At 38.0% G+C, this 25561-nt stretch overlaps 1 protein-coding gene across 4 annotated transcripts in view; it reads right to left on the bottom strand.

The window, feature by feature from the left end:
* The window catches only part of CD99L2 (CD99 molecule like 2), a 109223-nt gene that overhangs the window by 39758 nt on the left and 43904 nt on the right, over positions 1-25561 (bottom strand). For all 4 annotated transcript variants that reach the window (XM_037822365.1, XM_037822366.1, XM_037822367.1 and 1 more), the window contains exon 2: positions 1862-1927. In XM_037822365.1, coding sequence (XP_037678293.1) covers positions 1862-1927 — 66 coding nt within the window. The remainder of the gene's footprint in view (positions 1-1861; positions 1928-25561) is intronic.

Raw genomic sequence — 25561 nt, 5'->3', positions numbered from 1 at the left:
CTGTCGTGTACTGTGAGACCACGCATGACCAGGCCCCTCCTTTCCTCCAACATTCTCCGCATTTCAGCCACACAGGCTGCCTACTGGGCTCTTATGCTTGTGCCCTTGGCCATGAAGGCTCTTTCCAGTTCCTCGCATGGCTCAATTGTTGTCTCCTCAGAGATGCTGTGCTAGTTTGGATATATTATGTCCTGCCAAAAGCCGTATTCTTTAATGCAGTCTTGTGGGGGCAGACGTATTAGTGTTGATTGGGTTGGAATCCTTTGATTGAATGTTTCCATGGTGATGAGACTCAATCAACTGCAAGTGAACAAGTTTGATTGGATTATTTGCATGGAGATATGGACCCCACCCATTCAGGGTGGGTCTTGATTTAATCACTGGAGTCCTATAAAAGAGCTCACAAACAGAAGGACCTCAGAGCAGCTGCAGCTTGGAGAGACATTTTGGAGGACGCCATTTTGAAAAGCAACCTAGGAGCAAGCAGACGCCAGCCACATGCCTTCCCAGCTAAAAGAGGTTTCCCGGACGCCAACGGCCTTTCTCCAGTGAAGGTATACTTGGGTATACTTGTGTTGATGCCTCCATTTGGACATTTTCATGGCCTTCAGACTGTAACTTTGTAACCAAATAAACCCCCTTTATAATAGCCAATCCACTTCTGGTATTTTGCATAATGGCAGCATTAGCAAACCAGAACAGATGCCTTCACCATTTTATCTAAAGTACCTTCCCCCTACTACACCTTTGGGTCCCTCTCTGTCCCCTGACTCTGTTGAGAAAGAGAAACAAACATGGCAGAGCCAATAAATCAGGTATGTTGGAATATTGTTAGGAAGGAGGAGTGCCTTCCTCAGGGATGCTTGACTCTTACACCAGACACCCAGCCATGGTCAGTCCTTCTGAATAAATCAGACAAATACTAACAATAGTGGCCAATACTTATCGAGCACTCACCTGATACTGAGTACTGTGCTGCCAGGGCACGAATTTGTGTCTGATTCATTCACAGCTGTATCCCCAGTGCCTAGCCCTGTCCCCGGAATACAGCTGGCACTCATTACATGTTTGCTGAATGCATATGCAGTAGTTAAAAAGAATAAGGTAGATATAGATAGGTAGGTAGATAGGTAGATGATTGATAGAGATAGCTAGATAGTTGATTGATAGATATAGACAGATGATAGCTGATAGATATATGATAGGAAGATAGGTAGGTAGGTAGATAGATGGTAGGTAAGTAGGTAGACAGATAGATGATTGATGGATTAGATATATTGACAGATACAGATATAGATAGGTAGATATAGATAGCTATGTTCTCTCAGGCCTTCAATATATATTAAATGAAAAAAGCAAGTTGTGAAATAACGCACATTTGATGTGTAGGAAAAAGCCTACACATTATACAAAACAAAACCCACTAAACAATCTATATCTACAGATAAATACAACAGCATAGAAAACCACTCAGGACCAACATATTCCAAACTAACTGCAGTAGTTCCCTATTGGGATGGGGTGGGTGTTAGTAGGATGGAGAAGGGTCAAGGGGGACCTCAGCTTCACTTTATAGGTATTAATGCATTTTTTAAAAGAATAGTTTAAATTTTTTTCAAAATAATTCAAAAGAAAACTCATAACAAAGCTTAGCATTTGAGAGACTACATGTAGACACCATTTAATAAAAGCTACTATTAAAAATATCTTTTAAACAATGCAATTTATAATAACCATATTTCATCTGATCAAGCAAAACATAGGCCACTGTTTTCCTTGAGTGTATATTCTGAGAGGGTGGCACATAATAGTTGCCATTGTTTGCTTTTAATAGAGTTTTTTTTTTTGACCTACTACTCACGTTTTACAGACGAGGTTTCTCTCAGCGCATCTTCCAAATTGAAATCATCATTGAAGTCCCCGAGTCCTAAAAGTAAAAAAATGATTATTAAATTTACATGAAAACAAAATAATACTGAAATACTCTCTTGAAGCAGCTTTTTTTTTTATTAGATTGGAAGACTTAATATTAACACTTATTCAGTTTATATCCTTCCATAAACCAAACATTCAAAGAAGAATTAAAATTCCCATAGGAAGGTTGAAGACTCAGCTGTTTAGAAAATGAAGTACAGTCTTACAGAAAACTGTCTTCCATATGACTTTTGCAAGAAGGAGTATAGGAGACAAAGGTCTTCTGATGAAGAGCCAAGTTCTCTCAGTCCACCCCAGGTCTCACAAAGTTTGTTCCACATTTTGTCAATCCCGGGCATCTTTTCTCCTCCCCCAGGACTCCAAGCAAGACTAGCAGCCCTGACTGATCACATGTAATTGAGAAGTATCCAGGGAAAGCTTTTTGCTGAGAACCTGTCCACAGACACAGATCTATCTGCCCAACCCACAGGGCAGAGCAGGTATGGGTTGTCAATTCTAAAACAAGCCACTATACATGTATGCTGGCATTGTACAATTAAGTAAATGCATGGAGGATGGTGGGAGGCAGGTTTATCACTGTTGGAGTGGGATTTTACAGATAAGCAAGGGGAGGAGACTAGAATGATCCATGTGGTACTGGATTAGAGTTAGAGAAATCAGTAAGAACTCATGTTTAGTTTAGTGTAGATACAGATTGTGGTGGTTTGAAGCTGTTATGTGCCCCCAGAAAATACCATGTTCTTTTAATCCATTCCTGTGGGTGTAGACCTGTTGCAGGTGGGACCTTTTCATCAGGTTATTTCAGTTGAGATGTGACCCAGCCCATTTAAGGTGGGTCTTAATCCTTTACTGGAGTCCTTTATGAGAAGATAAAAGACACAGAAAAATCCCAGGGAGCTCAGAGAGAAAAACCCTGGAGAAGCTAAGAGAGGACCCATAGCCTGTCTTCAGAGTCCAGGTATCCTGTTGATGCCTTGAGTTGGACATTTTCATGGCCTTAGAACTGTAAATTTGTGAACTAATAAATCCCCATTGCAAAAGCCAACCCATTTCTGGTATATTGCATTTCCTCAGCTTTAGCAAACCAGAACATGGATTTTACATATAGAAATATTCATATATATGGGTGTAAACAGGGGTTAGGATCACAAACTTATTTCCTTGATCTGTCAACTTGGAGGACCTAGAAGAAATAACACCCCAATAGCAAAAGCACATTTAGCATTCAGATCTTGGTTTCCAACACCATTCTCCAACAAAAGGGACCAGGACTCCTTGGTGAAATGGCTGATTCTATGACAGGGGCTGGAAATACAAGGTGAGCCTGTTTCATCTTGTAGTACCAGAAAGTAAGAAAGTGATAAAAAGAAAACCTCAGCAGTGATGAGGATATGTCAAAAGCTTACAGGGGCCAACAGAAAGAGTTCCCTATGGCCAAAGCTGGGACAATTTGAACAACTAAATAAAGTAGTCCTGGATTATAATACCATAATAATGAGTCCATACAGAGATCAAATAAATGATTGATTAAATACATAAATGGGGAAGAAAAGGCAAATATCCTGTGTAGAATAATTCAAATGACTTTATGTAGCTACTTCACCCTCAATGAGGCAGAGTGTAACTCCCCACTCCTTAAGTATGGACTGCACATATTGAATTCCTTCCAAAGAGTAGAGTAGGAAAAGGTGGAGAAAAGAGTCACATTATGAGGGAGAATCGTGACAAACACTACCTCAGCCAGGTAATCAAGTACAATATCAACAGTGATAAGTCATGAAAATTACACTTCCCCTTCGTGATCTTCCTCTGAAAACCCTATAACCCCAGTCTAATCATGAGAAAAACATCAAAAAAATCCCCCCAAAAATCCCATTCTACAAAATTTCTGAACAGTACTCCTCAAAATTGTCAAAGCCATCAAAAACAAAGAAGGTCTGAGAAACTGTCACATCTAGAAGAGCATAAAGAATTATGATGACTAAATGTAATATGGTATCCTAGACGGAATCCTGGAACAGAAAAAGGACATTAGGTAAAAACTAAGGATATAAGAATTAAGTATGGACTTTAGTTAATAATAATGCATCAATATTGGTCCATTAATTGTAACCAATGTACCATACTAATATAAGATGTTAATAATAGGGGAAGCTGGGTATAGTCATATGGGAACTCTCATAAGCACTGCAGTTTTCCTATAAATCTAAGACTGTTCTAAAAAATAAAATTTATTTTAAAAATAAATTTTCTATGATGAGAAAAAAAACTAATGGAAGCCAGTAAATGATGAGATATTGGATATATAACCTCTTAACCATTCAAGAATAAATAAAACCAAAATTCAATCAATCCAACAAAAGTCACCAAAGGGAAAAAGAAATGAGAAAGCACATTATATAGAAAATACAAAAGTTAATGTAGGAATATGCAAAATCATATCAGTAAAACAAAGAGTATGAATGGTCTAAATCCCCTATTAAAAGACAAATGGGATAAAAAGAAATCTAGCTATATGCTGTTGATAAAACATAAATCTAAAACAAAATGGCAAAAATGGTTGAAAAGAGAATGGAGAAATACATACTAGGCAAATGCTAATAGGAAGAAGTCAGACATGACAATAGTAATGTAAAACAAAATAAAATCCAAGACCAAAAGCTCTAAATAGGAAAAGAGCAATATTCTATGGGGGGAAAAAGGATATAATCCACCAAGAAAATAAAAGTTATGGCACTTAACCTAGATTCTAAATTTTCTAAAGTAGATTTTGCTTCCTGCTATGAGGGAGTAAGTGGTATTAGACTAGCCCTCCCATCATAAACAACCATAAAATGGACAAGGTATTTGAGGCAACTATTTTCAGACACTGAACAACAAGCAGTGCCAAACTGTAATCCATGAGAATGAGGAAATTATGACAGCTAAATTCAACCAGTGATCTTGTATTGGATACTGAAGCTATAAAAAGCCATTATTGGTGCAATCATCAAAATTTAAATGAGGACAATGAACAGGCAGGATGGAAGCATAGAGAGGTGTGGGATTTACTTCATCCTCTAGGGCAGCTAGTAAATAGCCAGGAACTGACTGGAACAACTGTATGGGGGACTTCCGTGACCGGATGGACATTGTACACCAGCCAGGAATGAGTGGAAGAACTGAGACTGATAAATCACAGCATAGCAGGCTGACTTGGAGTGTCTCCCCAGTGGGAAACAGAAACCCTCTCTACTAGGAGCAAGGGAAGGAGCACTCAGCCAGGCTCCAACCACAGATTTGATTAATGAATTTGGATCTGAGCACAGATAAATCTACAACCCAAACAAGAGAGAAACCCAGAGATCTATACTAGCCCCATGCCCAGTAGGGAGAAGGGAGGGCTGATGAGGAAAAAAAAACAAAAAAACAGAGGTTTCTGGATTTGGTTGAGCTCAGAATACTAGAAAAGCGCTGTGCACCAAGGAAAAGGGCATATAGAACAGGGTACCAACTCCAGCTCTTGACTGGAAAACATGGGCAGCTGGGGACTGGTTCTGGGAACAGATTTTTTTCTTTTTCTCCCTCTTTTTTTCCTCCCCCCCCCCACCCCCAGCATCTCATGAAAGAAAGCAGCAGGCATTCTCTCTTTTCAGCCCTGCCCCTGGCAAGGATGGAATTAAGGAATGACTGAGAGACAAAGAAACAAATCAGATGGAAGAGAGTTCCCTAAAGGGCTTAACTTCCCCAAGAAAAGGGGGGTGACAGGATTTAGACCCCAGGGTTGGGATATCAGCAGCAGTTTCAACCTATGAAAAGTGGATCACGGCCTGTCTCAAACATGCTCCCAATAGGGGTGGAAGTGGAGCTGCTTGAGAGTCCTATAACATTTCCAGCCTGCAGGGAACAGGGGGCTGAAGAGCGACTCCTCCACCCCCCCAAAAAAAGAGGGGGCAAAGCCCAGCACAGACAGTGACTGCTATTCAGAGAATCCAGACCCCAGGAGCTGGAAAACAGAAACAATTTAAGTCCACCCTCAGCCTCAGCTTCTGTTTCAACCATGCCCCTGGCAGCAACTGGGTCTGCTGAGAATTAAAGGCAAGTACCACTTTACGCCTGTGGGGAGCAGTGGGCTGAAAAGTGCCAACTGCTAGGCTGGACAGGAAAAGCACAGAATTAAGAGGCTTCATGGGAAAGACCAGCACCCTGCTGGGTCTTATCCCTAGGGAACCTTGGTACTGATTACACCAACTTTGTGAGCCATGGGCCTGCCTTGTCTGGAAAAATCTGACTGGGGTTGATCCTATCTGGGAGGATCTTCTGCCCAGAACCAGAACTCCAGGTAAAAGTTGCTAGAGGTAACAAAAGGAGCATTAAAAACATATAGAGGCAAAAACAAAACAAAACAAAACAAACTGCAGAGCAATATTCCCTGAAGAGGAAGAGGGAGGGCAGAGCTTTTTCCTGGGGGTGAAACAAATGCACACACAAAAAAGGGCAGTCTCAAAAACTTCCATATAGGCAGGGCAACAATTGGAAAAATAAGAGCTGAAAAATTCTGATCAGTTAAACAGAAGCTATGCTAGAGGTCTAGAATAAGTTGAACTGAATGTCAAAGAACAGTTAGAGAACAAACCCAACAAACAAGAAATCCCTAAGCAAAAGAGAGAAAAAGGCCTCCAAAATAAACTAATCAAGAAAATCAGATGCTTAGATATCAGCAAAAAATCACAAGTCATATTAAAAAGCATGAAGATATGGCCCAGTCAAAAGAATAAACTAACACTCCAAATGAAATACAGGAATTGAAACAACTAATTAAAAATGTTCAAATAAATCTTCTAAATCAGTTCAATGAGTTGAAGGAAAATATGGCAAAAGAAGAACGCAAAAGCTTGAAAAAGCAAAAGGCAGAACTTATGGGAACGAAAGGCACAACAGAAGAGATGAAAAACACAATGGAGACATACAACAACAGATTTGAAGAGGCAGAAGAAAGGATTTGTGAACTAGTGGACAAGACATATGAAATCCTACCCACAAAAGCACAGATAGGGAAAAAATGGAAAAATATGAGCAGAGTCTCAGGGAACTGAATGACAACATGAAGTGCATGAATATACATGTTATGGGTATCCCAGAAGGAGAAGAGAAGGGAAAAGGGGCAGAAGCAATAATAGAGGAAATAATGAAAATTTCCCATCTCTTATGAAAGATCTAAAATTACAGATCCAAGAAGTGCAGCGTATCTCAAACAGAATAGATCTGAATAGACCTATGCCAAGACACTTAATAATCAGATTATCAAACATCAAAGACAAAGAGAGAATCCTGAAAGCAGCAAGAAAAAAAGTGATCCATCACATACAAGGATACCTCAATAAGACTACGTGCAGATTTCTCAGCAGAAACCATCAAGGCAAGAAGTCAGTGGCATGATATACTTAAGATACTGAAAGAGAAAAATGGCCAGCCAAGAATTCTATATCTGGCAAAATTGTCCTTCAAAAATGAGGGAGAGTTTCAAGTATTTACAGACAAACAAATACTGAGAGAGTTCATGAACAAGAGACCTGCTTTACAAGAAATACTAAAGGAAGTGCTATGGGCAGATAAGAAAAGACAAGAGATAGCAGTTTGAAGAAGAGTGTAGAAATGAAAGATTAACAGTAAGCATAACTAAAAGGGGAGGGAGGGAGGGAGGGGGGGGGGAGAGAGAGAGAGAGAGAGAGAGAGGGGACATATAAAATCCAAAGGACAAAATGGTGGAAGAAAGTACTGCCTTTATAGTAATAAATTAAATGTTAATGGATTAAACTCCCCAATCAAAAGACACAGATTGGCAGAATGGATTAAAAAAATAGGATCCATCTATATGCTGTCTACAAGAGACTCACTTTAGATCCAAGGACAAAAATAGGTTGAAAGTGAAAGGTTCAAAAAAGATATTTCATGCAAACAACAAGAAAAGAGAGGGGGTAGATATACTAATATCAGACAAATTAGACTTCAAATGTACAACATTAAAAGAGATAAAGAATGACACTATATATTAATAAAAGGGACAATTCATCAAGAAGACATAACAATCATAAATATTTATGCATCAAGTCAGAGCACCCCAAAATACATGAGGCAAACACTGACAACACAGAAGGGAGAAAAGACACCTCTACAATAATAGCTGGAGACTTCAATACACCACTCTCGTCTAGATAGAACATCTAGACAGAGGATCAATAAGGAAACAGAGATGTTGAATAACATGAGAAAGGAACTAGACTTAACAGACATTTACAGAACATTGCACCAGCAACAGCAGGATATATATTTTTCTCAAGTACTAATGAATCACTCTCCAGGATAGACCACACATTGGGTCACAAAGCAGGTCTCAATAAATTTAAAAAGACTGGAGTTTTACAAAACACTTTCTCAGATCATAATGGAATGAAGTTGGAAATCAATAACAGGCAGAGGGCTAGAAAATTCACAAATACATGGAGGCTAAACCACACAATCATAAACAACCAGTGGGTCAAGGAAGAAATTACAAGAGAAATCAGTAAATATCTCAAGGCAAATGAAAGTGAGAACACAATATATCAAAACCTATGGGATGCAGCAAAGGCAGTGGTGAGAGGGAAACTTATTGCCTTAAATGCCTATATTAAAAAAGAAGAAAGACCAAAATCGAGGACTTAATTGCTCATCTGAAGGAACTAGAGAAAGAACAGCAAAATAACCACAAAGCAAACAGAAGGAAAGAAATAACAAAGATTAGAGCAGAAATAAATGAAATTCAGACCATGAAAACATTAGAGAGAATCAACAAAACCAGAAGATGTTTCTTTGAGAAAATCAATAAAATCAATGGACCCTTAGCTAGGCTGCCAAAAAGAGAGAGAGGATGCAAATAAATAAAATGAGAAATAGGAGGGGGACATAATGATTGACCCTGCAGAACTAAAGGAGATAATGAGAGGATGCTATATGCTAACAAACTAGACAACCTAGGCGAAATGGACAACTTCTTAGAAAAGCATGAACAACCAACATTGACTCAAGAAGAAATAGAAGACCTCAACAAACCGATCACAATTAAAAAGATTGAATCAGTCATAAAAAACCTCCCCAAAAAGAAAAATCCAGGACCAGATGACTTACAGGTGAATTCTACCAAGCATCCAAGAAAGAATTAGTACCAATCCTTCTTGAATTCTTCAAAAGAATTGAAGAGGAAGGAAACTACTTAATTCATTCTATGAAGCCACCATCACCCTAATTCTAAAGCCAGATAAATATACTAAAGGAAAGAAAATTACAGACCAATCTCTTTAATGAATACAGATACAAAAATCCTCAACCAAATACTTGCAAATCGAATCCAGCAGCACATTAAAAGAATTATACACCATGACCAAGTGGGTTTTATTCCAGATACTCAAGGCTGGTTCAACAGAAAATCAATTAACTCAATACACTACATCAATAAATCAAAGAGGAAAAACTACATGATCATCTCGATTCTTTGCAAAAAAGGCACTTGACAAAATTCAGCATCCTTTCTTGAGGAAAACACTTCAATGGATTGGAATAGAAGGAAACTTCCTCAACATGATAAAGGCAATATATGAAAAACCCACAGCTAACATCATACTCAATGGGGAAAGACTGAAAGCTTTTCCTCTAAAATCAGGAACAAGTCAAGGATGCCCACTGTCACCATTGTTATTCAACATTGTGCTGGCAGTTGCAGCTAGAGCAATTAGGCAAGAAAAAGAAAGAAAAGGCATCCAAATTGGAGAGGAAGAAGTAAAACTTTCACTGTTTGCAGGTGACATGATCCTATATGTAGAAAATCCTGAAATACCTACAGCAAAGCTACTAGAGCTAATAAATGAGTACAACAAAGTGGCAGGATACAAGATCAACATGCAAAAATCAATAGCGTTCCTATACACTAGGAAGGAAAAATCTGAAGAGGAAATCAAGAAAAAATTCCATTTACAATAGCAACCAAAAGAATCAATATTTAGGAATAAATTTAACCAAGGACATAAAAGACCTATACACAGAAAACTACAAAACATGACTAAAGGAAATCAAGGAAGACCTAAATAAATGGAAGGACATACTGTGTTCATGGATTGGAAGACTAAGTACAGTTAAGATGTCAATTCTACCCAAATTGATTTATAGATTCAATGCAATACCAACTAAAATCCCAACAACTTACTTTTCAGAAATAGAAAAACCAATTATCAAATTTATTTGAAAGGGCAGGGTGCCCCAAATAGCTAAAACTATCTTGAAAAAGAAAAATGAAGTGGAAGGTACCATGCTACCTGACTTTAAAGCATATTACAGAGCTACGATGGTCAAAACAGCATGGTACTGGCACAAAGATAGCTATACTGATGAATGGAATCGAAAATTGAGTGTTCAGAAATAGACCCTCTCATCTGTGGACTATTGATTTTTGAGAAGGTGGTCAAGTTGACTCAATTGGGACAGAGCAGCCTCTTCAACAACTAGTGCTTGGAGAACTGGATATCCATATCCAAAAGAAGGAAAGAGGACTCCTATCTTACACCTTACACAAAAATTAACTCAAAATGGATGAAATACCTAAATATTCAAGCTAAGAACATAAAACTTTTAGAATAAAATATAGGGAAATGTGTTAAAGATCTTCTGATAGGAGGTGGTTTCCTAGACCTTACACCCAAAGCACGAGCAATGAAAGAAGAAATAGATAAATGGGATCTCTTCAAAATTGAACTCTTTTGCATATCAAAAGACTTTGCCAGGATAAAAATAAAAAGGCAGCCTGTGCAAAGGGAGACAATATTTGGAAATCACATATCAGATAAGGGTTTATTATCCAGAATACATGAATAGATCCTAGAACTCAACAACAAAAAGAAAAACAACCCAATTTTTAAAAAAATGGGTAAAAGACATGGACAGATTTCCAAAGAGGAAATACAAATGGCTCAAAGACATATGAAAATATGATCAACTTCACTGGCTATTACAGAAATGCAAATCAAAACCACAATGAGATATCATCTCACACCTACTAGAATGATCATTACCAAAAAAGAAAAAAAAAAAACCCAGAAAATTACAAGTGCTGGAGAGGATGTGGAGAAAGAGGAACGCATTCACTGTTGGTGGGAATGTGGAATGGTGCAGCCACTCTGGAAAGCAGTGTGGCAGTTCTGCAGGAAGCTAAGCATAGAATTTCCTTATGATCCATCACACCCATCACTAGGTATATACTTCAAGGAATTGAAGGTGAGGAAAAGAATGGACATTTGCACATCAATGTTTATAGTGGCATTATTCACGATTGCTAAGAGATGAAAACAGCCAAAATGTCCATCAACAGATGAGCGGATAAAAAAATGTGGTATATACACAATGGAATATTACGCAGCTGTAAGACAGAACAAAGTCACGGAACATATAATAATGTGGATGAACCTTGAGGACATTATGTTGGGCAAAATAAGCCAGAAACAAAAGGAAAAATACTGTATTGTCTCACTAATATGAACTAACTATAATGAGCAAACTCAGAGTTAAAGTTGAGAACACAGGTTATCAGGAGATTGAAAGAGGGTAGAGATTAGGCATTTGATGCTGAAGGAGTATAGAATGTTTAACAAAATTGATTTTAAAGATTCAGAAATGGATAGCACAATACTGTGTGATGGTAGCACAATATTATAAGTATAATGAACCAAGCTGAGTGTGAGTAGAGTTGAAAGAAGAAGGTTGGGGGCATGTATGACACCAGAAGGAAAGATACAGGACAAAAACTGGGATTGTATGACTTAGTGAAACCTAGAGTGGATAATGACGGTGATTAAAAGTACAAATATAAGCAAGTTTTTACATGAGGGAGAACTAATGAATGTCACCGTTGTAAGGTGTTGAATATAGGATGGTATATGGAAAAAATACAATCAAGGCAAACTAGGGTCTATAGTCAACAGTAATATTGTAACATTCTTCCATCAATTGTAACAAGGGCAATATACCAAAGCCAAATGTCAATTAGAGGAGGAGGGGTATGGGATTTTTGTTGTTGTTGTTGTCCCTTTTCTTTCTTTCTTTCTCTTCTTCTTTCTTGCAGAAGGAATGGAAATGTTCTCATATAGATTGTGGTGGTGAAAGCATAACTATGTGATTATAATGTGACCCACTGATTGTTTACTTAGGATGCATTGTACGGTATGTGAATAAAACTGTTTGAAAAATAAACATAAAAATACAAGTGCTGATGAAGATGTGGAGAGAGAGGTATACCTATTCACTGTTGGTGGGAAAGTAGAATGGTGCAGCCCCTCTGGAAGGCATGTGGAGGTTCCACAGGAGGCTAGATATGGGGTCACCATATGATCCTGCAACCCTGTTATTGGGTATACACTTGAATGAACTGCAAGTAGGGACACGAATGGACATTTGCACACTGATGTTTATGGAGAGAGTATTCACGATTAGCAATGGAAGGCGGTGGCCTAAGGGTACATCAAACGATGAACAGAATGGTGAACTGTGGTGTAGGCATACAATAGAATATTGAGTGGCTGCAAGAAGGAATGAAGTTGTGAGGCATGCAACTAGGTGAATGGACCTTGAGGACATTATGTTGAGTGAAATAAGCCAGAAGCAAAACAACAAATATTGTATGGTCTCACTAACATAAACTAACTATAATGAGCAAACTCTGAGAATTGAATTCAAGAGCACAGGTTAACAGGAGAGAGAAACTGGACAGGGTTGGGCAATCAATGGTTAAGGAGAATAGAATGTTCAATAAGGCTCATTGTAAAGGTTCCTAGGTTGCAAGTTCTTACAGCAATCACATTTATTCCTGAGTTTTAACTGTGATCTCTAAATTCTGAGATGCTGTGCTCTTTGTGTAATTCCTTGGAACTTTGGGTGTGACACCTGAGACTCAGAGTAGAGTTCTGAAGCTATGAAAGTCAGCATTACCTCATACAGCAACTGTTAAATAAGCTGAGAAAGAGATCACACTTCAATTAGAGATATGAATAAAATGGACCTGATTAGGACTAAGGTAAATCAGAATAAAGGATAAAGGATGATATTGTGTGTATTTTAAAACCTCAATTTTTGTGTGAATCCAAAGAAAATATGTTTATTTTGTCCAAAATTTAAATTTCCTGTTGCATATATCTAATTTAACCTGTCTGGTCAGTTTATTTAAAAAACACAATTACATGGAACATAGAATAGAGAATGAGATCTTCTTATTCTGTATAGGTTTATGTAATGCCCTGATACATTCCAGAGTATTTGGGGCTGAAAATAAAAAAGTATTTGCAAAGTCCCCTTCAGGGACTGGAGAAAAAATGTGGAACTATTAAACTTCCTCACCTGGGGAATTCCTGATATTCTCACTAGCATTAGGGATTCCCAATTTAATAAGCCAAGCCCTCAATCTTGAGGTTTGCCCATATAAACTTATTTCTGTAATGGCGAAGCTGAGCCTAGTTATAATTATGCCTAAGACTCACCCCCAGAGAAACTCTTATGTTGCTCAGATGTGGCCTCTCTAAGCCAACTCTGCAAATAAACTCACTACCCTCCCCTCTATGTGGGACATGACTCCCAGGGATGTAAGTCTCCCTGGCAATGTGGGACATGACTCCTGGGGATGAATCTGGACCTGGAATTGTGGGATTGAGAATGCCTTATTGACCAAAAGGGGGGAAAGAAATGAAACAAAATTAAGTTTCAGTGGCTAAGAGAGTTAAAATAGAGCTGAGAGGTCATTCTGGAGGCTACTCTTATGCAAGCTTCAGCCAGATATTGCAAATTGCCACAGTATGTCAAGCCCCAACCAATAGTATTCCTGAAAACCCCAAAGAATACCCCGGGCTCTATCTGAGACTCTATAAAAGTTTCACTTATTAAGTTTATTTTTTCAGAAACTTAAAGCCTCCAGATGATTCCTATGCCACATAAGCCCTGAAACCCAGAAGTACCAGTCTCTCCAAGAACATCAACCAGTTTCATTCTTCTACCCCAAAATGTCAACACCCTTTTTCAGCATGAAGCAGTTAGAATGGTCATTGCCCAGACATCCCTGAAGACTGAGAGAATGATCAAATGAGAGGGAGGAGGTGTAACTGAGAAGTCAGGAGTTAACAAATGATTGTGACTACTGACTCATTATATAGATATTTCTTTTTAGTTTCTAGTGTATTAGAGTAGCCAGAAGGAAAAACCTGAAAATGTTGCACTGTAACCCAGTAGCCTTGAATTTTTATCTTGTGGCTGTGTGATTGTAAAAACCTTGGGACCGACACCCCCTTTATCCAGTGTATGGGTAGATGCGTAATAAAATAAAGACATACATGAAAAAAAATAAGTAAATAATAGGTTGGGAATATGGTGGGAAATACCTCTATGTAAACTGTGGACAATAATTAATAGTACTACTTTAATAATCTTTCATCAATTGTAACAAATGTAACTACTGTTAAAAATAGTAGAATTACAAACAAGTGTCATCATCAACTGTAACAAATTTTCCACACCAATGCAAGTGTTGGTGGTGGGGTGGTGTATGTGAATCCTGTATTTTATGCATGATTGTTCTGTAAACCCACAACTTCCCTAAAAAAATTGTACTTTAGCTTTAAATAGTTGCTGCTTCTATTGGACCTTCTGCAGTTGGCAGATCTTAGGCCCAACTGGCTTTCTCAAGATGACTTGTGCCACATATCTATGCATGCTATCTACCCTATGATCCACTGACCTTCTGGCAAGTACAGAAAGACAATTGTCAGGATTTGGCCAATCCTGAAGCTTGGGCTTGGTGCTAGCTGGGAAAGTTCCCAGTTATTTTAAACCTCTGATAAACTCATTCATTTTGAGGCAAACTTTCCAGTTGGAGATCAGAGATTTCTAATCTGCTTAGTACCAACTAAGATGCAAATAATTAGCAATATTAATCTAGGTCAAATTAAAATTATTTTTAGCCTAGAGAAGATTAGTATACTAAGTCCTGATTGATTAAGTGCTGTGGCTTTGTCAAGTAGCAAGATGTTCATATATGACAGTGACCAGTGAATAATTTCTTCTTGATTTGTGAAATTGGTCCTGTGAGTATATGTGTGCACTTGTGCTTCTTTTGGACTGCTACTATTGTACAAAAATATTAGTGCATGAGAGTGAACCATGTTTCATGTGTGTTGGTATAAAGTCTCTATGATGTTTACACAAAACAATATAAAATCTCAGCTGCTTTATGAAAGAAAAAAGTTTCTCACACTTAGCTTGTGAGAAATAGGGAGTTGGGATGGGTGGGGGAAAGGGAAACATCTTAGTCTATAATAACCATTTTCTTTTTTTATAGTTATTAAGAAATTAATGATTCAGGGTGGAGACTTCTCAAATCAGAATGGAACAAATGGAGGAAGTATTTATGGTGAAAATTTTTTTTTTCATTTTTATTGAGATTGTTCAGATACCATACAATTATCCAAAGATCCAAAGTGTACAATCACTTGCCCCTGGGTACCCTCATACAGCTGTGCATCCATCACACTTAATTTTTGTTCAATTTTTAGAAACTTTTCATTACTCCAGACAAGAAATAAAGTGAAAGATGAAAAGAGAAAAAAAGAAAAGGAAACTCTAAACCTCCCCTATCCCTAACCAACCCCCCTCAATTGTTGACTCCTAGTATTGATATAGTACGTTTGTTACTGTTCATGAAAAAATGTTGGAATACTACTAACTGTAGTATATAGTTTGTAATAGGTATATGGTTCTTCCCTATATGCCCCTCTATTATTAACTTCTAATTGTATTGTCATACATTTGTTCTGGTTCATGGAAGTGATTTCTAGTATTTGTACAGTTGATCATGGACATTGCCCACCATAGGATTCAGTTTTATACATTCCCATCTTTTGACCTCCAACTTTCCTTCTGGTGACATATATGACTCTGAGCTTCCCCTTTCCACCTCATTCACACACCATTCGGCCCTGTTAGTTATTCTCACATCTTGCTACCAACACCCCTGTTCATTTCCAAACATTTAAGTTCATCCTAGTTGAACATTCTGCTCATAATAAGCAACCGCTCCCCATTCTTTAGCCTCGTTCTATATCCTGGTAACTTATATTTCATGTCTATGAGTTTACATATTATAATTAGTTCATATCAGTGAGACCCTGCAATAATTGTCCTAATGTGTCTGGCTTATTTCACTCAGTATATTGCCCTCGAGGTTTTGTCATCAACCCATTTTTTTTTTTAATATGGTTTTGTTCACTCACCATACATTCCATCCCAAGTAAATAATCGATGGTTTTCTGCATGGTCATACATTTATGTGTTCACCACCCTCACCACTATCTATGTAAGGGCATCTACATTTCTTCCACAAGGCAGGAGGGAGAGTCAAAGAAGGTAGAGAGGAAAAAGAAAGAGGGAAAAAAAATGACAGCTAGGAAGCAGCAAAAGGAAAAATAACCTTAAATCAAAGTAGAATAAAGAATCAGACAATACCACCAATGTCAAGTGTCTAACATGCCTCCCCTATCCCCCCCTCTTATCTGCATTCACCTTGGTATATCACCTTTGTTACATTAAAGGAAGCATGATACAATGATTCTATTAGTTACAGTCTCTAGTTTATGCTGATTGCATCCCTCCCCCAATGCCTCCCCATTTTTAACACCTTACAAGGTTGACATTTGCTTGTTCTCCCTCGTAAAACAACATACTTGTACATTTTATCACAATTGTTGAATACTCTAGATTTCACCAAGTTACACAGTCCCAGTCGTTATCTTTCCTCCTTTCTTGTGGTGTCTCACATGCTCCCCACCTTCCTCTCTCAACCGTATTCATAGTTACCTTTGTTCAGTATACTTACATTGTTGTGCTACCATCTCCCAAAATTGTGTTCCAAACCACGCACTCCTGTCTTCTATCACCCTGTAGTGCTCCCTTTAGTATTTCCTGTAGGGCAGGTGTCTTGTTCACAAAGTCTCTCATTGTCTGTTTGTCAGAAAATATTTTGAGCTCTCCCTCATATTTGAAGGACAGCTTTGCTGGATATAGGATTCTTGGTTGGTGGTTTTTCTCTTTCAGTATCTTAAATATATCACACCACTTCCTTCTTGCCTCCATGGTTTCTGCTGAGAGATCCGCACATAGTCTTATTAAGCTTCCTTTGTATGTAATGGATCGCTCTTCTCTTGCTGCTTTCAGGATTCTCTCTTTGTCTTTGACATTTGATAATCTGATTATTAAGTGTCTTGGCGTAGGCCTATTCATATCTCTTCTGTTTGGAGTACGCTGCGCTTCTTGGATCTGTAATTTTATGTCTTTCATAAGAGATGGGAAATTTTCATTAATTATTTCCTCTATTATTGCTTCTGCCCCCTTTCCCTTCTCTTCTCCTTCTGGGACACCAATGATATGTACATTATTGTACTTTGTTTCATCCTTGAGTTCCCAGAGACGTTGCTTATATTTTTTCATTCTTTTCTCCATCTGCTCCTTTGCGTGTAGGCTTTCAGGTGTTTTGTTCTCCAGTTCCTGAGTGTTTTCTTCTGCCTCTTGAGATCTGCTGTTGTATGTTTCCATTGTGTCTTTTTTTTTTTTTTTTATTTTTTTTATCATCATTTTATTGAGATATATTCACATACCACGCAGTCATACAAAACAAATTGTACTTTCGATTGTTTACAGTACCATTACATAGTTGTACATTCATCACCTAAATCAATCCCTGACACCTTCATTAGCACACACACAAAAATAACAAGAATAATAATTAGAGTGAAAAAGAGCAATTGAAGTAAAAAAGAACACTGGGTACCTTTGTCTGTTTGTTTGCTTCCCCTACTTTTCTACACATCCATCCATAAACTAGACAAAGTGGAGTTTGGTCCTTATGGCATTCCCAATCCCACTGTCACCCCTCATAAGCTACATTTTTATACAACTGTCTTCGAGATTCATGGGTTCTGGGTTGTAGTTTAATAGTTTCAGGTATCCACCACCAGCTACCCCAATTCTTTAGAACCTAAAAAAGGTTGTCTAAAGTGTGCGTAAGAGTGCCCACCAGAGTGATCTCTCGGCTCGTTTTGGAATCTCTCTGCCACTGAAGCTTATTTCATTTCCTTTCACATCCCCCTTTTGGTCAAGAAGATGTTCTCCATCCCACGATGCCGGGTCTACATTCCTCCCCGGGAGTCATATTCCACGTTGCCAGGGAGATTCACTTCCCTGGGTGTCTGATCCCACGTAGGGGGGAGGGCAGTGATTTCACCTTTCAAGTTGGCTTAGCCAGAGAGAGAGGGCTACATCTGAGCAACAAAGAGGCATTCAGGAGGAGACTCTTAGGCACAAATACAGGGAGGCCTAGCCTCTCCTTTGCAGCAACCGTCTTCCCAAGGGTAAAACTTATGGTAGAGAGTTCAACCCATCAAACCACCAGTCCCCTATGTCTTTGGTCATGTTAGCAACCATGGAGGTGGGGTAGGCGAATACCCCTGCATTCTCCACAGGCTCCTCAAGGGGGCACTACATCTTTTTTTTTTTTTTCCTTGTTTGTCTTTTTTCTTTCTTTTTTTTTTTTTTTAACTTTCCCTTCTTTTTTCAAATCAACTGTATGAAAAAAAAAGTTAAAAAGAAAACAAACATACAATAAAAGAACATTTCAAAGAGACCATAGCAAGGGAGTAAGAAAAAGACAACTAACCTAAGATAACTGCTTAACTTCCAACATGTTCCTACTTTACCCCAAGAAAGTTACATAATATAGCAACATTTCAGTGAACTTGTTCCTACTACATCCATCAGAAATTAACAGACCATAGTCATTTCTGGGCATCCCCAGAACGTTAAATAGCTTATCTGTTCTTCTTGGATTATTGTTCCCACTTCCTTAATTGCTCTCTACTGCTAGTTCCCCTACATTCTACATTATAAACCATTTGTTTTACATTTTTCAAAGTTCACATTAGTGGTAGCATATAATATTTCTCTTTTTGTGCCTGGCTTATTTCGCTCAGCATTATGTCTTCAAGGTTCATCCATGTTGTCATATGTTTCACCAGATCGTTCCTTCTTGCTGCCGCGTAGTATTCCATCGTGTGTATATACCACATTTTATTTATCCACTCATCTGTTGAAGGACATTTGGGTTGTTTCCATCTCTTGGCAATTGTGAATAATGCTGCTATGAACATTGGCGTGCAGATATCTGTTCGTGTCACTGCTTTCCGATCTTCCGGGTATATACCGAGAAGTGCAATCGCTGGATCGAATGGTAGCTCTATATCTAGTTTTCTAAGGAACTGCCAGACTGACTTCCAGAGTGGCTGAACCATTATACAGTCCCACCAACAATGAATAAGAGTTCCAATTTCTCCACATCCCCTCCAGCATTTGTAGTTTCCTGTTTGTTTAATGGCAGCCATTCTAACCGGTGTTAGATGGTATCTCATTGTGGTCTTAATTTGCATCTCTCTAATAGCTAGTGAAGCTGAACATTTTTTCATGTGTTTCTTGGCCATTTGTATTTCCTCTTCAGAGAACTGTCTTTTCATATCTTTTGCCCATTTTATAATTGGGCTGTCTGTACTATTGTCATTGAGTTGTAGGATTTCTTTGTATATGCAAGATATCAGTCTTTTGTCAGATACATGGTTTCCAAAAATTTTTTCCCATTGAGTTGGCTGCCTCTTTACCTTTTTGAGAAATTCCTTTGAGGTGCAGAAACTTCTAAGCTTGAGGAGTTCCCATTTATCTATTTTCTCTTTTGTTGCTTGTGCTTTGGGTGTAAAGTCTAGGAAGTGGCCTCCTAATACAAGGTCTTGAAGATGTTTTCCTACGTTATCTTCTAGGAGTTTTATGGTACTTTCTTTTTTTTTTTTTTTTTTTTTTTTTTTTTTTTTTTTTTAAAATCATCATTTTATTGAGATATATTCACATACCACGCAGTCATACAAAACAAATTGTACTTTCGATTGTTTACAGTACCATTACATAGTTGTACATTCATCACCTAAATCAATCCCTGACACCTTCATTAGCACACACACAAAAATAACAAGAATAATAATTAGAGTGAAAAAGAGCAATTGAAGTAAAAAAGAACACTGGGTACCTTTGTCTGTCTGTTTCCCTCCCCTACTTTTCTACACATCCATCCATAAACTAGACAAAGTGGTGTTTGGTCCTTATGGCTTTCCCAATCCCATTGTCACCCCTCATAAGCTACATTTTTATACAACTGTCTTCGAGATTCATGGGTTCTGGGTTGTAGTTTGATAGTTTCAGGTATCCACCACCAGCTACCCCAATTCTTTAGAACCTAAAAAGGGTTGTCTAAAGTGTGCATAAGAGTGCCCACCAGAGTGACCTCTCGGCTCCTTTTGGAATCTCTCTGCCACTGAAGCTTATTTCATTTCCTTTCACATCCCCCTTTTGGTCAAGAAGATGTTCTCCGTCCCACGGTGCCAGGTCTACATTCCTCCCTGGGAGTCATATTCCACGTTGCCAGGGAGATTCACTTCCCTGGGTGTCTGATCCCACGTAGGGGGGAGGGCAGTGATTTCACCTTTCAAGTTGGCTTAGCCAGAGAGAGAGGGCCACATCTGAGCAACAAAGAGGCATTCAGGAGGAGACTCTTAGGCACAAATACAGGGAGGCCTAGCCTCTCCTTTGCAGCAACCGTCTTCCCAAGGGTAAAACTTATGGTAGAGGGCTCAACCCATCAAACCACCAGTCCCCTATGTCTGTGGTCATGTTAGCAACCATGGAGGTGGGGTAGGCGAATACCCCTGCATTCTCCACAGGCTCCTCAAGGGGGCACTACATCTTTTTTTTTTTTTTTTTTTTTTTTTTTCCCCTTGTTTTTCTTTTTTGCTTTTTTTTTTTTTTTTTTTTTTTTTTTTTTTAACTTTCCCTTCTTTTTTCAAATCACCTGTATGAAAAAAAAAGTTAAAAAGAAAACAAACATACAATAAAAGAGCATTTCAAAGAGACCATAGCAAGGGAGTAAGAAAAAGACAACTAACCTAAGATAACTGCTTAACTTCCAACATGTTCCTACTTTACCCCAAGAAAGTTACATAATATAGCAACATTTCAGTGAACTTGTTCCTACTACAACCATCAGAAATTAACAGACCATAGTCATTTCTGGGCATCCCCAGAACGTTAAATAGCTTATCTGTTCTTCCTGGATTATTGTTCCCCCTTCCTTAATTGCTCTCTACTGCTAGTTCCCCTACATTCTACATTATAAACCATTTGTTTTACATTTTTCAAAGTTCACATTAGTGGTAGCATATAATATTTCTCTTTTTGTGCCTGGCTTATTTCGCTCAGCATTATGTCTTCAAGGTTCATCCATGTTGTCATATGTTTCACCAGATCGTTCCTTCTTACTGCCGCGTAGTATTCCATCGTGTGTATATACCACATTTTATTTATCCACTCATCTGTTGAAGGACATTTGGGTTGTTTCCATCTCTTGGCAATTGTGAATAATGCTGCTATGAACATTGGCGTGCAGATATCTGTTCGTGTCACTGCTTTCCGATCTTCCGGGTATATACCGAGAAGTGCAATCGCTGGATCGAATGGTAGCTCTATATCTAGTTTTCTAAGGAACTGCCAGACTGACTTCCAGAGTGGCTGAACCATTATACAGTCCCACCAACAATGAATAAGAGTTCCAATTTCTCCACATCCCCTCCAGCATTTGTAGTTTCCTGTTTGTTTAATGGCAGCCATTCTAACCGGTGTTAGATGGTATCTCATTGTGGTCTTAATTTGCATCTCTCTAATAGCTAGTGAAGCTGAACATTTTTTCATGTGTTTCTTGGCCATTTGTATTTCCTCTTCAGAGAACTGTCTTTTCATATCTTTTGCCCATTTTATAATTGGGCTGTCTGTACTATTGTCATTGAGTTGTAGGATTTCTTTGTATATGCAAGATATCAGTCTTTTGTCAGATACATGGTTTCCAAAAATTTTTTCCCATTGAGTTGGCTGCCTCTTTACCTTTTTGAGAAATTCCTTTGAGGTGCAGAAACTTCTAAGCTTGAGGAGTTCCCATTTATCTATTTTCTCTTTTGTTGCTTGTGCTTTGGGTGTAAAGTCTAGGAAGTGGCCTCCTAATACAAGGTCTTGAAGATGTTTTCCTACGTTATCTTCTAGGAGTTTTATGGTACTTTCTTTTATATTGAGATCTTTGGTCCATTTTGAGTTAATTTTTGTGTAGGGGGTGAGGTAGGGGTCCTCTTTCATTCTTTTGGATATGGATATCCAACTCTCCCAGCCCCATTTGTTGAAAAGACCATTATGGCTCAGTTCGGTGACTTTGGGGGCCTTATCAAAGATCAGTCGGCCATAGATCTGAGGGTCTATCTCTGAATTCTCAATTCGATTCCATTGATCTATATGTCTATCTTTGTGCCAGTACCATGCTGTTTTGGCAACTGTGGCTTTATAATAAGCTTCAAAGTCAGGGAGTGTAAGTCCTCCCACTTCGTTTTTCTTTTTTAGAGTGTCTTTAGCAATTCGAGGCATCTTCCCTTTCCAAATAAATTTGATAACTAGCTTTTCCAAGTCTGCAAAGTAGGTTGTTGGAATTTTGATTGGGATTGCATTGAATCTGTAGATGAGTTTGGGTAGAATTGACATCTTAATGACATTTAGCCTTCCTATCCATGAACATGGAATATTTTTCCATCTTTTAAGGTCCCCTTCTATTTCTTTTAGTAGAGTTATGTAGTTTTCTTTGTATAGGTCTTTTACATCTTTGGTTAAGTTTATTCCTAGGTACTTGATTTTTTTAGTTGCTATTGAAAATGGTATCTTTTTCTTGAGTGTCTCTTCAGTTTGTTCATTTCTAGCATATAGAAACATTACTGACTTATGTGCATTAATCTTGTATCCCGCTACTTTGCTAAATTTGTTTATTAGCTCTAGTAGGTGTATCGTTGATTTCTCAGGGTTTTCTAGATATAAGATCATATCATCTGCAAACAATGACAGTTTTACTTCTTCTTTTCCAATTTGGATGCCTTTTATTTCTTTGTCTTGCCGGATTGCCCTGGCTAGCACTTCCAGCACAATGTTGAATAACAGTGGTGACAGCGGGCATCCTTGTCTTGTTCCTGATCTTAGAGGGAAGGCTTTCAGTCTCTCACCATTGAGTACTATGCTGGCTGTGGGTTTTTCATATATGCTCTTTATCATGTTGAGGAAGTTTCCTTCAATTCCTACCTTTTGAAGTGTTTTTATCAAAAAGCGATGTTGGATTTTGTCAAATGCTTTTTCAGCATCTATTGAGATGATCAATTGATTTTTCCCTTTCGAGTTTTTAATGTGTTGTAATACATTGATTGTTTTACTTATGTTGAACCATCCTTGCATGCCTGGAATGAACCCCACTTGGTCATGGTGTATGATTTTTTTAATGTGTCTTTGGATTCGATTTGCAAGTATTTTGTTGAGGATTTTTGCATCTATATTCATTAGGGAGATTGGCCGGTAGTTTTCCTTTTTTGTAGCATCTTTGCCTGGTTTTGGTATTAGATTGATGTTAGCTTCATAAAATGAGTTAGGTAGTGTTCCATTTTTTTCAATGTTTTGAAAGAGTTTGAGTAAGATTGGTGTCAGTTCTTTCTGGAAAGTTTGGTAGAATTCCCCTGTGAAGCCATCTGGCCCTGGGCATTTATTTGTGGGAAGATTTTTGATGACTGATTGGATCTCTTTGCTTGTGATGGGTTGGTTGAGGTCTTCTATTTCTTCTCTGGTCAGTCTAGGTTGTTCATATGTTTCCAGGAAATTGTCCATTTCTTCTACATTATCCAGTTTGTTGCCATACAGTTGTTCATAATATCCTCTTATAATTTTTTAATTTCTTCAGGATCTGCAGTTATGTCACCTTTTTCATTCATTATTTTGTTTATATGGGTCTTCTCTCTTTTTGATTTTGTCAGTCTAGCTAGGGGCTTGTCAATCTTGTTGATCTTCTCAAAGAACCAACTTTTGGTGATATTTATCCTTTCTATTGTTTTTTTTGTTCTCTATGTCATTTATTTCTGCTTTAATCCTTGTTATTTCTTTTCTTGTACTTGGTTTAGGATTGGTTTGCTGTTCATTTTCTAGCTTCTTCAGTTTATCCATTAGTTCTTTGATTTTGGCTCTTTCTTCCTTTTTAATATATGCGTTTAGTGCTATAAATTTCCCCCTTAGCACTGCTTTTGCTGCATCCCATAGGTTTTGGTATGTTGTGTTCTCATTTTCATTCGTCTCTATATATTTAGCAATTTCTCTTGCTATTTCTTCTTTAACCCACTGATTGTTTAGGAGTGTGTTGTTTAACCTCCAGGTATTTGTGAATTTTCTAAGTCTCTGATGGTTATTGACTTCTAATTGTATTCCATTGTGGTCAGAGAATGTGCTTTGAATAATTTCAATCTTTTTAAATTTATTGAGGCTTGTTTTATGTCCCAGCATATGATCTATTCTGGAGAAAGTTCCGTGAGCACTAGAAAAGTATGTGTATCCTGGTGATTTGGGATGTAATGTCCTGTAGATGTCTGTTAAATCTAATTCATTTATCAGATTGTTTAGGTTTTCAATTTCCTTATTGGTCTTCTGTCTGGTTGATCTATCTATAGGAGAGAGTGATGTGTTGAAGTCTCCCACAATTATTGTGGAAACATCAATTGCTTCCTTTAGTTTTGCCAATGTTTCTCTCATGTATTTTGTGGCACCTTGATTGGGTGCATAGACATTTACGATTGTTATTTCTTCTTGCTGAATTGCCCCTTTTATTAGTATGTAGTGGCCTTCTTTGTCTCTCAAAACATCCCTGCATTTGAAGTCTATTTTATCTGAGATTAATATTGCTACACCTGCTTTCTTTTGGCTGTAGCTTGCATGAAATATTTTTTTCCATCCTTTCACTTTCAGTTTCTTTGTGTCCCTGTGTCTAAGATGAGTCTCTTGTATGCAACATATTGATGGTTCATTTTTTTTGATCCATTCTGCGAATCTATATCTTTTAATTGGGGAGTTTAATCCATTTACATTCAACGTTATAACCGTGAAGGCATTTCTTGAATCGGCCATCTTATCCTTTGGATTATGTTTGCCATATTTTTCCCTCTCTCTATTAATATCCTTTATTGTACCCATACCGAATCTCTTTAGTACTGAACCTTTCTCCAAGTCTCTCTGTCCTGTCTTTGTTTCTCTGTCTGTAGGGCTCCCTTTAGTATCTCCAGTAGGGCAGGTCTCTTGTTAGCAAATTCTCTCAGCATTTCTTTGTCTGTGAAAAATTTAAGCTCTCCCTCAAATTTGAAGGAGAGCTTTGCTGGATAAAGTATTCTTGGCTGGAAATTCCTCTCACTCAGAATTTTAAATATATCGTGCCACTGCCTTCTTGCCTCCATGGTGGCTGCTGAGTAGTCACTACTTAGTCTTATGCTGTTTCCTTTGTATGTGGTGAATTGCTTTTCTCTTGCTGCTTTCAGAACTTGCTCCTTCTCTTCTATGTTTGACAGTGTGATCAGTATATGTCTCGGAGTGGGTTTTTTTGGATTTATTC

The sequence above is a fragment of the Choloepus didactylus genome, chromosome X (assembly GCF_015220235.1).
Source record: "Choloepus didactylus isolate mChoDid1 chromosome X, mChoDid1.pri, whole genome shotgun sequence".
Taxonomy (NCBI): domain Eukaryota; kingdom Metazoa; phylum Chordata; class Mammalia; order Pilosa; family Megalonychidae; genus Choloepus; species Choloepus didactylus.
This window is presented reverse-complemented; position numbering and strand designations above follow the sequence as displayed.